Raw genomic sequence first — 14,545 nt, 5'->3', positions numbered from 1 at the left:
GGTTCTTTCAAGGACTTTTATTTAGTTTGCTTCTCAGGACACTGGGAGATAGGTATTTGTATCTCTCTTGATTTGTATCGTATTGAATTGTTTTTTGTGGCAAGCAATCGAAAACGCAACCCAAATTGGCTAGGGTGAAAAGAGAATTTCTTGTTTTTGCAAACTAAATAAACCTGGGGTTGGCTTCAGCCACAGTTGTCATTGGGCCTCAGAAACGTGTCACAGTCTCTCTCTCTCCATCTGTCCGCTTCTCTCTCTTGTTGTGGCTTCATTCTCAGACAGGCTGTCCCCTCAGGGTGGCAAAGTAGCTGCCACTAATCTCATTTCACAGATGTCCCAGCAAAAGTTCCATTGAGTCTCCTTGGTCTAATTGGCTTAAGCCTGGGTCACATGCCCCGCCTCTTAGGGGAGTGGGAGTCTGGTGGAGTGCCACCCATGGGCTGAGAGTGGGGAGGGGAGGGCTCCCCAGAGGGAACCTGTAGTGGTGGGTCATCAGAAAGCTGGACGGATGTGGGTGGCGAGAAACAAAGGTTTTCTGTGGCATTGTCATCCGCACTTACCGAGACAGGGATTGGGCTCGGAGTAGGCAAGCAACATGGCCGGTCTCCCGGCTAACGGGAGTGAGGAATCCTAATCTCCAACCTCCCTGCTCTGCTCATGGTGATGAAGGAACAGGTTCCCTCCTCTCAGCCCTGGCTTCTGAGTGCTCTGTGGCCGTGTTAAGTGTCCACTGAAAACTCCAGGACATACCCAGTGGCTCTGGAAGGGACTGCAGACAGTGGCGTGGGATGAAGACCCACCGGCCAGAGGAGACAGCATGTCTAGTTAGGAAAACCCCTTCCCAGAAACCCCTGAAAGAGCTCGCCCCCCGGACAACACAGACAAGTGGGAGGCTTGGTTGCGTCCTAGTTCCTGTGACTTTTCCTTTCCCCTAGTAGTGCTGCCCCATTGTAAGACTTAAACCCACAGTTCTTTTCCTGCGTGTCATTTATCAGCATTAAAAATTTCATCTGCTGAAGAGATGCAGAACTGGTGCTCTTGACAGATGGAGGCCTCTCTCCTCCACACCCCCTCTTCTAGAAGGTTCCAACAGAAGGGACAGTCTTTGGTCTCCAAATACAGAGGAGAGCAGTGGACAGAGCCACAGAAGGAGGCGGGAGGAGGGCCTCCAATGAAGAAGACAAGAAACAAACTCTCTCCCCAAATAAACAGAAACTGAGCTGTGAAATGGAGATGGTTGGCACTGGGAGGGGTCTGGGGGTGCTGCCATGCCCCCTTGTGAGGTCGATGGAACAGGGCAGGAAATCTGAACCTCGCGCCAAAGAAAACTCTGTGCTCTTTAGAAAAGCCTGTTGAGCTTTCTTCACAAAGGAGCAGCTGCTTGGGACTCGCGATGGGCACACTGGCTGCCAGCAAGGGGCCTCCTGGCCGTTTCTGAAAGCTCGGGGCCACTCTGCCTGCAGTCACACCTCTGTTTCTGTCTGCCTGGGCTAAAAGCAATCCATGGATCCTTCAGGCAGATGAGACCCCGTTTGCATTTCCTATTTCTGGTTGGAAACCCCACCCAGAGGCTTTAAATGCTGCATGTGAAACATTACGTTCCTGCAGAAACCCCGCCTGGGGACACAGGCCTCCCTCTGCAGCCTGCCCTGGTGTGTCTGAGGCAGGATGTCCACCATCAGGTACTTGGTAAGTGACAGAACTAACATTTGAACCCAAGTCAGTTTGAAAAAATCACTGTGCAATCACAAGTCGAGACGTTCCCAGGGTCTCACTTTCTTCCCCTGCAAAGCTCTGTAAAGAGGACAGTGGCTTTAACCTTCACTCAGAGCCCCCGCCGGGAGCCTGGTGTGGACAGTGTGGGCAATGTCCTTCCCAAAGTGGACCAGGAGGAAACGCTTAGCAATGATAATTAAATGAGCCCATGTTTGAGAGGCACTTAAGTGGATTAAAATCAATATGTAGGTCTGGTAAGTCTGCACAGCCATCCTCGCCGCATCTGTAATGTTGGGTGGGTGGAGTTCTTTGTTTTAAAAGATCCTGGTTTGCTTGGCATGGGCAGTCTTGAGTTTCCTAGAATGAAATCCTGAGACGAGACATTATGTAAAAAGGGCACTAGGAAGTGTTCCCAGGAGAAACCACCAGGGGCATGGGGAAGGAGGCAAAGGTAGGGGGTGATGTTTGGCACAACCCAATGTATGGGTCCCACCTCAGAGTGTCCTAGTCGGGGACAAGGGAGCTCGGTTGATGGTTCCCCCAAGGGTGTGTGAGTTCCCAAGCTCTTCCACCTTTCACATTCACCGGCAGAGAGGGTTCCAGCAGCCCAGGGGCCCTCTTCCAGCAGAAGACACACAGGTGCTGGTGCTGGGGAGTCAGTGCGCACAGCTGTGGGTGGAGGAGAGACCCAGGGGACATGGTGGAGCCACCAGCATTGTGTGCCCATCCTTCCTGCGCCCTGCTGTGCAGGAAATGGCATGTAGTCAGTCTAGCTATCTAAAGGAAAACTAAAAACCAATGGGGTGGGGGGCACAAAAGGGGAAGGGTATTAGAAAGTAGGAACTTCCGGTTATAAATAAATTGTGGGGATGTAATGTATAGCACAGAGGATGGTCAATAACATCATAAAAATAAAAAATAAAAAACCGTGGAAAGCAAGACAAATGAAAACATTTTCAACGGGAGAACAAAGAATGAACAGAACTGTCCTGTGAGGGAGAGACACCTAGAAAATGACAGATGGAGACACAGAAAATGCTGACCAATTGATTACTTCTGCAGGTCGGGGCATGGGAAGTAATAAATCAGTCAGTCCATTCATCTCTGCCCCGCAGCCAAGCCAGCAGCTGACACAGTCATAAATCCGGTGGATTCCAGCGAGTTCAGAACAGACATACTGGGGCTCAGGCAATCCTAGGGACCTGCAGCTTTTTGTAAAGAACCATGAACAAATCATAAATTTTTCACAAACAACGCTAGCAAGATTTAACTTAAAACCTAACTGTTCAAACAACCGAAAGCAAACCATACTCTTGGTGCATGTAAGTCATTTTAAACAACTGGCAATTCACCGAAAATGTTGGAAGAACTATGGAGAAAACCCAGTATAATCCTAGAACGCCAAGCCCATCTCCCTGTCCTGTTCTTCAAAATACAAAAAGGACATGTAGCTATCCCAGTGGGTCCTTCTGGACTGAGTGCTGTAAGACTGACCTGCAGTAGTCCTAGTTGTATACTGATCCCCCGGGTTCTTGGCGTCGGCCCTCTCTTGCTGTGTGCACAATCTGAACGTCCTCAGAACCAGCCTGTCCTCATGGTCGGGCTCCTAAAGCTTGAGCCCTCACTGGTACATGTTTCTCTGTTAGATTGGCTGCAGGCAATTACTCTATGTCTGGTATATAACAGAAGAGCTTGCTCAGGACAGGGAGATGCCTGGGTACTTCCATGCCTGGCAATGAGATTAGCCCAATAATACCTGTTGGATAAAATAATAACAGAGCACAAGTCCTCCACTCGCCACAGGGACCTGTTCTCCGCCGTTTAGTCTGCTTAATACTGTTCTGAATGAGAGGACCCTCAGCTAGGTCTTGCCGTGTCATGAGTGGTGTTTTTTTGTCGTCATTTGTAATAATTTTTTATCTAGGTGTTTGAGTGATGAGCTAAACTTTCCCACCTAAGTCAATACCGGTGTGACACTCTGGCACGTCACTCACTCTGTCCAGTCTTAGATTCCATCATTTAAAGAATTTGTAGATTTTTATTTTATTTTTTTTTGCCAATTAAAAGGAAAGGTGACGCAATAGTAATGCTAGTGAGTTGTGAAATAGGACTCACAGGGGGGAGGTGGGTGGGAAGCCAGGCTTCTCTCTTATAAAGGGAGATCGGTTCCAACCCTCCGAGCTGCCCCCCCACGCACCCTTCACACAGGAGTGCAGGAGTCTTTCCTCAGACAGCATGGTCCCCTTCCCTCGTCCCAGGCTGGGAACACCCCGTCGGAGACAGGAGGGACCCTGTTATAAAGGCATGTGGCCCCATAAGGACATCGAGGCTGCTCAATAAATAATTATTAACCAAGGGAATGAACAAAGGAATGTAAGACGTAACAGGAAACATACGAGTCTCATACATAAGTATTCCATGGAAGCTGTTTCCCATTTGACGCAAAATAAGAAACACTTGCTGGGTGAATGGGTGAGCTTCCTCCACGGCAGCAGAGGGGTGCCCGGGCTGGAGCTCGCCGCTCTGTGTCCCCGCACCGGGGGCATGGTGGGCAGGCACAGTCTGCAGGCCCCAGTCGGAGGACTCAAAGGCAGGGGGGGGCCATCATGACACGTATTCTGTCCTCACCAAGGTTAGAACCCCAGGAAGGCACTTCTTGTCCGCTCTAGGTCTCAATCTCTTAATCTCCAAATGGCAGTGACTGTCCCAGCCCTTGGGGCCAGTGCTTCAAACACCTGCCTCAGTTGATTCAACATCCAGATTTCCTGACCAGGCTTCGGGTCCTGACCCAGAACCCTGCCCCAGAGGTGGAGCATGCGCTGGGCTTCTTTAATCAGGATTGTAATGCACCCTAACGTTCAAGGGTTCCTAACTGGGGAACCAACCGGGGAGCTTTCAGCAAATGCTTGCCCGCACTGTGTGCTTTGATTCGGTGGGTCCACAGTGGGGCTTCCATCTGGGTCTTTTTAACAAAACTTCCCCGAGAGCCACACCATTGCACAAATCAGAGAGAAGTGCCCCCTCTTGTGGCCCAGAGCCCTTTGCCAGGTGCAGGGCTTGGCGAGAGCTGCCTGGGCTGGGTTGGTCTGCGTGGGTTTGGAGGTGGGATGGAACTTTTCACTCTGAGTACATTTCTCGTGTTGAGATTCCTGGCCAAGGCTTTCATAAGCGCCCCTCAAACACTTGACTCCCACACAACCTTTTCATCCCAACACCACTCCTAAATTGCCTTTATGCCATGATGTTAAATTCTTTCCAGTCATTTCAGGAGAGGTCTCCACCTTATTTTATTCAGTCAAGCCTGTAGGGCAAAGGAAAAGCATGATAGAAACCCAAAATAATTAGACTCATGAGATGGAATTCAATTTTGAATTCTTAGTGTGTTGATCAAGAATTTAAAGGCTCTGGAAAATATATGTATATTTATCCTAGAATAGAAATAATTTTTTAAAAATTTAAAAATAAATTAGTTGCCTCCTTTTAACAGGAGGAAAAACTTCCCGGGTGAAAATCAAATACTCCAGCCTTAGAAGGAAGGCACGGCTTGCTGGTCTGTTCATGTTGGGCTCTTCAGTTAGGGCTGGTCAATTTATTTTTATTTACTTGTTTGTTTAGATCCTCAAGTTCACATTCCTGTGGTCCCGAAGGGGACAAACATCAGCATTTGGGAAGGTGTTTTTATGTCTTCACTTTGGGAAAATATAAAGATTAGCTTTAAGCCGGGTTGGGGAAGTGCGCCAAGGTGGGGGCATGTTATAGGAGTACGTTTTTTCAAGTCATTTCTGATTTGTACTGGTTTCTAAAATGTAAGATTATTTTCATTTATTTTAAAGCTTTCAGAGCACTTTCTTTCTAAGGGTCAAGAGGGCTGTCTGGGAAGAGACTCCCCTGTCACCACTTCGATCAGACGATTGCTCCCCAGTTGCCACCTCCGATCTCCCACGCCTGTGATTGGTCCGGGTTGCTTGAAGGGCGCTCTCTCATTTCTATCACTCGGCTTTGGAGGGGAATTTTGCTTTAACAGCCATGTGGTTTATCTCTCTCCAACACTCGTTTTCACTATGCCGCCTCCTTGCTTCGCTTTTTCAAGCTTGGAAAGAATAAACCCAGAATAGTCTGGGCCTTGGCTGCCAAATGGGGGTATTGACGAACTTTAAAAAAAGAACCCACTCTGTAGCACTTTCTTTGCCCTGTTCCTCCAAATCCCCCACGTGTGTGAGTCATCACCTCTGCTCCCCAGAACTGTTCAGTTGCCAGCTCTTAACCAGCACAAGGTCTATGACCACTGCCCTAGCCTTGCCAGGCCACCAGCCATCCTTGGCATCTGTGCTAGAGTCCCTGCGTGCTCCGGATTCATGGGGTCTATGCTCCCCACCTGGTCAGTCTCAGTTTCCATGGATCCTTTGGGGGAGGGGGAAAGAGGACCTTATTGTTCCTTGTTTGGTGGTCCCCACCCCAAACCCCGTCTGATCCATTCTTCTATTACCAGCTAGGAAACCCTGGGCAAGTGATATAACTTCTTTGTGTCCTACTTTCCTCCCTGTAAAATGGGCATAAAAAGAGAAGCTACCCACAGAGGAGCTGCCTGGCACATCGTCAGCATGAGAAATGGAGGCTTGCAGAAAGGATGGTTAATGTGCCTAATGGCGTATGGCTGTTACGTATCTGAGCCAATAATCGAAAGTGTTCGGGTTTGATTCCTGGTCAGGGCACATACCTGGATTGCAGGTTTGAGCCCCGGTGGGGATGCACGCTGGAGGCAACCAATGGATGTTTCTCTCTGACATTGGTGTTTCTCTCTTTCTTTCTCTCTAAAATCAATAAACATATCCAAGGTTGAGGGTATGAGAAAAAGTTGTGGCACTAATGCCAAAGCATGTGCACTTTCTATGCTGCATGCTTATGTGCTTTCCTTCGTGGGTAGGAATTTCATGGGCCTTGTCCCGAAGGATTCCCCTCTGGGAACAGGACTGTTTTTTCTGGTGAGGCTCAGGCTGACTCACCGTTGAGTCAGGCCAATAAAGTTTTCCCTTGGAATAAACGCTCTTTCTGTTAACTCATTGGGCCAGGTTATTGGGAACCCCTGCTCACCTCGGACTCCTCTGTCGATTATGGAATTTGGCATAAAATGCTTCCAAAATTCAGCTGAATTCTCTATTAACTGACTTAACATGGAGGCATCTCTTACCGGCCCACAGGGATCACCTGGCAGGCTTGGCAGACAGACATGGAGACATCGGGGTCCTCTTCAGTTTGACAAACATGTGTGGGAAGTGGGAAAATGGGAAATCAAATTTCGAGCTGGCCCTGGCTCTGAGCATAAGCCCAGGACCAGGCTTGGCTGCTCCCCAGAGAGCACTGTGTTGGTGGTCAGATAAAGCCCACTCCCCAGTGAAACCAAACGCTGTGTGATTGGGAGGAAGGAGCCCAAAGGCCACAGAGGCTCCCCAACCTCATTATCTGAGTCTTCTTGCCAACCACCGCACGTTACAATCAGGGCTGGAGCTTGGCTCCACCAGCCACACTCCTGGGGCCAGGACAGCCGAGGTATGTCTGGAAAAGGGACGGACTTTGCCAAGGCAAGCATCTCCCATGCCAGGCAGACCAGCAAATGAACTGCTCCTTGCAGTCCCTCCATCGGAATCCGCGATGAGCCAAAGCCCGTTCGTGGAGTAAGTGCAAACTCAGGGTCTGCTAAGCACCCGGCTGGGTGACAGGCATGGCACATCCAGAGGTGAATGTGCACAAACCACGCTTTTCATTACTGTGCTCTCAAAAATGTTAATTGATGTTTTCTTGATCCTGGGAGTAATGTATGTTGGTTACAAACTGGAAAAAAAAAAATTAATTGAATCACTTAAAACCTCCAGGGAGACACCCTGATAGCGTTTTAGAGTATTGGAAGTTGTTGCTAGCCCAAGAAAAGCGGGACTGGGAAAAAAGCCGGTTATGTGAATCTTCTTAAAACAGGGTCCAAAATTTCATAGTAAAAACTTTTTTTTTTAAAGTTTTGATTGGAACTTTACTTGAAAAATGAAACTAAAAATTATGAGGATAAGTTTATATTATCTTCCATTTAACAGCTTTTGTAACGTTGTGATTATAACAGTCAAGGATATCTTAGACCCAAGGCAAGAGCTCGCTTGCTTTATTAGTGTCTTTAAAATAGCAGGCCATCAATTTCTGAAACAAAAGAAGGGATTGCGTGCTGGATGGGCCCCTTTTGGAGGCAAATATCCCTACTGTGTCATAAAGTAACATTTTTTGCTTTATATTTTGCCTTTTTTTTAAGCACAATCACAGAGAGGTCGTCTTTACAACGGTATATTTTGCCCAGGGGCTCTCTTGATACTTTTTTAATTTGAATCCTTTTACGGCTTAACGTGTTATCATCCAGGGAAAACTGTGATTTCGCCAGCAGTTAACTGATCGAACGCTGCCAGATCCAGGTTTATCGCTGCTTTTGGTGGTGTAAGCAGCTTTCCAACATGACTTTCATTGATTTTGTGGAAGCCTGGATCTTTCGCAGCAAGGTTTGAGTTATAGTCTGTGGTAGATTTGCACTGTATGTGAGTTGGATGATCAGATGTCTACACTGTCTGGCAGCCAGGGACAAAGGATAGACAGTTGGTTCACTGGTCCGCATTCCCAGAGGGCTGAGAGCTGATAATCCTGAGTTTTGCAACAATGCTAAAGTCAAGTTCTCCAGGCTAAAGTCAGGGTCCTGGGACTAAAGCAATGACTGGGACGTGCGAGGAACCAGAGTCAAGGGGAAGCCTGGTCCCTGGGATCAGCCCCATATATCTCCTGGTGGGCACCGATTGCCTGGCAGAGGTAAGAAAGCAGGGGAACGGCTGAGTTTAACCACATCTCCCAGAATTCTTTTTTTTTTTTAATCTTCACCCAAGGATATGTGTGTATTGATTTCAGAGAGAGAAGAAGGGAGGGAGAGAGAGAGAGAGAGAGAGAGAGAGAAACATTGATCAGTTGCCTCCTACACACGCCCTGACTGGGGATCAAACTGGCAACTTAGGTATGTGCCCTCACCCGGAATGAAGCCCACAACCTTTTGGCGAGTGGAACGATGCTCCAACCAACTGAGCCACCAGCCAGGGCCCAGAATTCCTTTCTTAAAGCTTCTCTGGGTCTTTCTGTGCCTGCAGCATGCCTGCCTGGCTCCCAAGGGAGTACCTGGCTCCATCCTGACCCTGGTTTTTAAGGTTATGCCTGGGCATGATCTGAAATCAGAACAAAGGGTGCAGAGGCTTCTTTGAGGGCAAGTGCTCCCCTGATGGGGGGCTATGCAGGTTTTATAAACTGCAGTTAAAGTCTCCTCTTGGCTAGTATGGATTTAAATGAGATCTTAGCCTATGAGTGTCCCCTTCTCTTGCCTCTCCCTACCTGGGAGTGAACGCCCAGCACTTTCCAGTGGCTCTCATCCCAGAGTCTCTAATGAGTATTCTCTGAAGTCAGATGCATGAGGAGCGGAATCTGAGATGGGGATTCCTGCGCAGGTGACCTGTTGGGTAATGCTCTTGGGAGAAGAGGAATGAAGGGAGCGGGGAGGGGCGGAGGAAGGAGCCAAGCGGGACTGTGCACTCAGCCGGAGTCTGCCCGGCCAGTGCCCGTGAGGACTCTGGATCCTGAGTTCACAACACAGCTGGTCTCACCTTGAGGCAAAGGGACAGCCTTTTGCACCATGTCAGCCGTCGGCTGCAGAGTGCTCGTGGGGGAGGGCTTTGTAATCTCCCAGACAAAGCTGCGGTGGGAGAGCAGGGCTCAGAATGAAAAAACTTCTTGGTCAGGGGAGCTTCGGTAGCCACAGGAGGCTGTGCTGGTGCCAACAGGTGGCAGGGGTGTGATCCATGACAAGCAAACAGTAGCATCATCCAGGAGCCAGACACTCCCTCGCTGAGCACGCTCATTCCTAGAGATGTCTGTTTTTCACTCTTTTTGCTTATCGCCACCAAGATCCATCCAGAATTCTGTAATTTCTATTAGACTGAGTGGAAGAGAGACTTGGAATAATATAGTCAATGCTGGTTTAAATGTTATTTTCTCGTATTTGGGAATGAAGAAAAAGAAGGTCATTCAGCAGCTCTTGAATGATCCAAAGCAGTCTTAGGCAAAGCTGAGTAAACCGAGGTCCCATCAAGTTCCAGAGTAAATTTTTGAAGCCACGGTCATTCCTTCACACACACACGAAAACTGAAGATGTCTTCGAGGCAGTAAATCTTCCAGAACAGACAGGCCTTTGACTTAAATTGAAAACCTCTCTCCTGGCTTGAAAGGGATTTCCAGTGAGTTACTGAGCTTTACAAAGGGAGTTTGGAACTGGGTTGAGTAATCATGTAATTTATATATATGTGCTGGGACACTCTTGAGAGTAATTACACCCAGATGACAGACATGAACCAGGACTGTCCCAGGAAACCGAGAGCTAAGGTCACCCTGGGCTTGGGCTTGCTGCCTCTGAGGCCCACGAGCCAATTAGCTGGGATTTAGAGGAGCTTCTACTTGGGCCAGTTGTGGGCATTGCTTCTGGGGTGAGGAGTATGAGGAAGAAGATGGTGACAAAAGGCCACCCACAGTGAGTCATTAGGACCAGTCTTGGGGACATGCAGGTCTTGAGACATTTGAGAAGTTACTCTCTGGTTTTCCTTATTGAAATTGCCAACACATGTCCCCCAGGTTCCAAGAGCAGCCCTCACACTGTTTTGAGAAGTCTCCTCAAGCAGCCTGTAGGGTCGACCAAAGAAAGGAAAGCTCATGGCAGTGGCTTCCGAACATTGTAGAGCAGAATCACCTACTTTATCACCACTCATTGAAAATGCTTTTCCCAGGCCCCTCAGTCCCTGAATCTACTCAGTTGTCTACTCAGACAACTAGGTGTAGCCCAAGAATCTGTTATTCAAGATGCTCCCAAACCTATTCTAATGCGAGGGCTCCCGAGTCCGTGCAAGGAACAGCTGCTCCGAGCTGGTGTGGGCCTGGGAAACTGGAGCAGGAAGCGTGGGCAGCGTTTCAGAACTGGATCCACATGAGTTGGTTCCTTTTGTCTGCCATTGTGTGGAACATGGAAGGAGACAGGCTTTAGAGTCAGCCGAGACTGAACTTGGGGAAGTCACACGGCCCCATTGAACTTCATTGTCCCGACTTCCGGACACTCAGCAAGTGCTAGTTCCATCTTGTGCCTCCCCTTCTCCAAAATCTGCAAACATGCTGACCCCCCTTGGAAGTCCTGATTTGCTTCAGTGACCTGGAGAAGCCATGGGGGTTATGAAGAGCCTCCTGCCTTCCTTTGACCTTGGTTGTAAGCCATGTGTTCCAGTGGAAAGATAGCAGCTCCCTGTGCCCCTCTCCTGGCTCTCTCGGGGCACTGAATGTAGAGTCCATGGCCGGCTAATGAGAAACCTCTCCTTGCCCTTGACCCAACATTCCCCCCCCCCCCCCGAGGCTTGCAGGGGAGCCACCCGTTCAGCCCTCCTCACTTCTTTGGGCTGTAGGAGGAATCCCTGTATTTTCGTTGGTGTGATTTTCTTAGAGTTTCACTTTCCTACACTAGCCAAGGCCTTGAGAGGCAGGATTAGGGCATGGGTTTAGGAGAAAGGGGCCAGAAAGATGACTTGGTTGCCTTTTAATCCAAACCTTAGGAGGTGTCCAGCTCACATGTGGCCTGGTTCAGTTTACCAGGAAAGCACAGGGGTTCACAGCTCACATGTTAGTTAAGAATGAAGAGTGGTTTTGTCGCCTGCACCTGTCTTCCCAGGGGACCCTTGGGAGGGGGGGCAGCAAGAGCAGTTCTGGGACCCGTCCTGTTCAGAGGTTCCTCATCCCAGGACAGCCAGCAGTGGCTATTGTCTAGGCACTAAAGATGGGCCGTGTCTGCTTGAAGCCTCGATCTGCCTCCCTGAGGCCACTTGCACACGTCTGTCTCCAGGCCACCAGCACATCCGTTGATGTTTTGGGTTCTGTTTCAGGAGGAAATGGGCATTTCCTGTGAACTGCTGGAATCGGACTTCCTCAAGTGCAGCGTGGGATTTCCTTTCATGAGGTCCAAGTCGAAGGTAAGGGCAGAGGTGGGGCACTTCCTCGGGAGCAGCCCGGACCTTCGCACCGGCCTCTGCCCCCGCCTCCTGCGTCCCCCGAGGCTTCCTCCTGCAGCAGCTGGGGGGCCACGCTCCTGTCCTTGGCCGTCTCCTCCAAGTCTACGCCCGAGGGGCCACGGTCACGTGCTTTTTCTCCGTGACCCACATGACATGCCCCAGATGTGAGAGGCAGCAGGGCCTGAGCGCTCCGGCAAGCAGCACCTGGCTGGCCGCCTTGAAATGCTTCATTTCTGGGCCGTTGCTCGCCGCTTCCTGTCCCTGAGACAGCAGCAGAAGATGCGGGTGGTCCGGCCCAGTGACCTTCAGTCCTGACTCCCCTGGGCACTCACCATTTTCTTAAGAGACTTCTTAAAATTCTTAAAGCATAAATAATTGGATTGCACTTCATTTTTTTTTAAGTAAAAGAAATTACAGTCGCTTTGATATTTATAAGGAGCCGATTTGTTTTAAACAGGTTTATTCGCCTCTTTTTTTTAATCTTTACCTGAGGATATGTTTTATTGACTTGAGGGAGAGGGAAACATCGATATGAGAGAGAAACATCAACCGGCTGCCTCCTGCAGGCCCCCTGCCGGGGATGGAGCCCGAAACCCAGGCATGTGCTGGGACTGGGAATTGAACCGGCAGCCTTTCTGTGCACGGGATGGTGCCCAACCGGGACACACTGCCCAGGGCGAGGAGCCAGTTTTTTAAAGCTCAAACAATAATAGGGCACAGCATGTTCAGACATTCATGGGGCATTCTTGCATGTGCCATCATTATAAGAAGATGCAGACATACATAGAAGATATGACATTTGGAGGCAAAACTAGAATCTAAAAGACCAGGTGTGCCTTATGAAATGGAAGATATTTTCCCTGCTATGATTTGAAGGAAAGGTCACGTTCCTTGGTCTACCTATGTTTCCCCCTAGAATACATGAAAGCTTAATCTTTTTCTCCTGCCTGTCCTAGAACTGGATCATTTTAATCCTTAAGACTTTTTGGTCCCAGTCGTGGTAGCTGTTTTGTAAACCAGTTTTGAGAATGTTCTAGTGAGAAAGATTTGCTCATTTCTTAAAAATCATTTGCAGTAGATGAGTGAATGAAAAAGCTGTGGCACATTTACACTATGGAATACTAAGCAACTGTAAAAAAGAAGGATCTTTTATCCTTTGGCACAGCATGGAGGGAACTAGAAAGAATATGTATGCTAAGTGAAATAAGCCAGTCAGAGAAAGACAAGTACCACATGATCTCACTTATATGTGGAATCTAATAAACAAAATTAACTGATGTCCAGAGACATAGAGGCATGGAACAGACTGAGGGATCTCAGAGGGAAGGCGGGGAGGGGGCGGGGAGAGATTAATCAAAGAACTTCTATGTTTATAAGCATAACCCATGGACACAGACACTGTTCTGGGGAAGGCCTGGGGGGGGGGGGGGATGCGGGCTGAAGGGGATCAATGGGGGTAAAAAGGGGACATCTGTAATATAATAAAAAAAATCACTTGAACCTGTCAGCCTCATTGACTGTACCTGCTCCAAACTACTGTGGCCCTTACATTTGTGATTCCTGAGCATTTTTCTGGCTCTGTTTCTCTCATCTGCCCACATTCATCCCAGGAGAAGGCTGAGCAACAGAAAATAGACTTAATTGAAAATTTTTCACAGTTGCCATTTTGTTATGAAATTCAGCCTTCATCCCAAATCAGACCTCAGGTGTACCTTACTAGTTTTAGGTAAAGATTATTTTAAAAGGAGAATTTATATCACCATCACAAATAGACCCAGGATCACTTGCCGTAAAGAGAAGGTCGTCATAAGAATGAGTGCCCTGAAAACCAGGTGATGTTGAAATCTGGGGCATTAAAGTTTGTCAGAAGTCATTAACTTTCAAAATTGTCATAAAGCCAACAGACGTATGAATGCTGGAATATTGAATTTTTTTCCTACTTGGTAATGTTGCGACCTTCCTCCCACATACAGAGGTTAAGAGCTGTAGCAAGAGGTCTTAGCTAAACGTGGAGATAGTGGGTCTGGGGACAAATCCCCTGGAGAGAGCTCAGAAGTGACGCAGCAGGGACGGGCTCCCTCTGTCCACAGCCTGGCTTGCCCCCCCCTTTCCTCAGGCCCCGTGGGTCATTAGGCTCCAGACCACCTGCTGAGCCTCATGACTACACTACCCTGGTGAGCTCTAGGCTTCTGACCTTCTGCTCCCCAGGCCTCTGTCTCCGGTTTTGGCTTCTTGCCCACATCTTTTGCGTCTCCCCTCACCTTGATCTCTAGTGTGTTTAATTCAGATCTTCTGCCAGTTCTGACTCTTTGCTGGGACAAGACCCTTGACTTTCCCTTCCTTTGTGTCTTCCAGCTTTGCTTCCTAGCCTGTCTCCATGCCCCACCCTCACTGTAAGCTGACAAGTCCCACGGCAACAGAAATTTTTGTCTAGAAAGGGACATCCAATGGCCACTGTAGATGATGCTTCAGTGTCATCATGGTCTTTTGTTCATTCCTTTCAGGCAGCACTCAGTTCAGTAGATTCCAGTCTTGCCAAGTTAGACCATGGCCTAGAATTAGTCATAAAGGAACCCAAATATTTAGATATTAAATAAGTCATAGACTCTAAGAGCTTGATGGAATTTAAGAATCATTTTGTCCACCCTCTTCTTTTTATTGAAATGCAAAGACATTAAGTGTCTTGGGGAAGATCACATAGCCAAGTTTGTGGTAGAGCGCAG

At 48.5% G+C, this 14,545-nt stretch overlaps 1 protein-coding gene across 1 annotated transcript in view; it reads left to right on the top strand.

Moving 5' to 3' along the window:
* ITGA9 (integrin subunit alpha 9) overlaps positions 1-14,545 on the top strand; it is a 227,934-nt gene that overhangs the window by 164,854 nt on the left and 48,535 nt on the right. The window contains exon 19 of the mRNA XM_087824862.1: positions 11,697-11,783. Coding sequence (XP_087680988.1) covers positions 11,697-11,783 — 87 coding nt within the window. The remainder of the gene's footprint in view (positions 1-11,696; positions 11,784-14,545) is intronic.

This window comes from Miniopterus natalensis, chromosome 15, assembly GCF_054644295.1.
Source record: "Miniopterus natalensis isolate mMinNat1 chromosome 15, mMinNat1.hap1, whole genome shotgun sequence".
Lineage (NCBI taxonomy): Eukaryota > Metazoa > Chordata > Mammalia > Chiroptera > Miniopteridae > Miniopterus > Miniopterus natalensis.
Note: the sequence above shows the minus strand (reverse complement) of the source record. Positions and strands in the feature narration are given on the sequence as shown.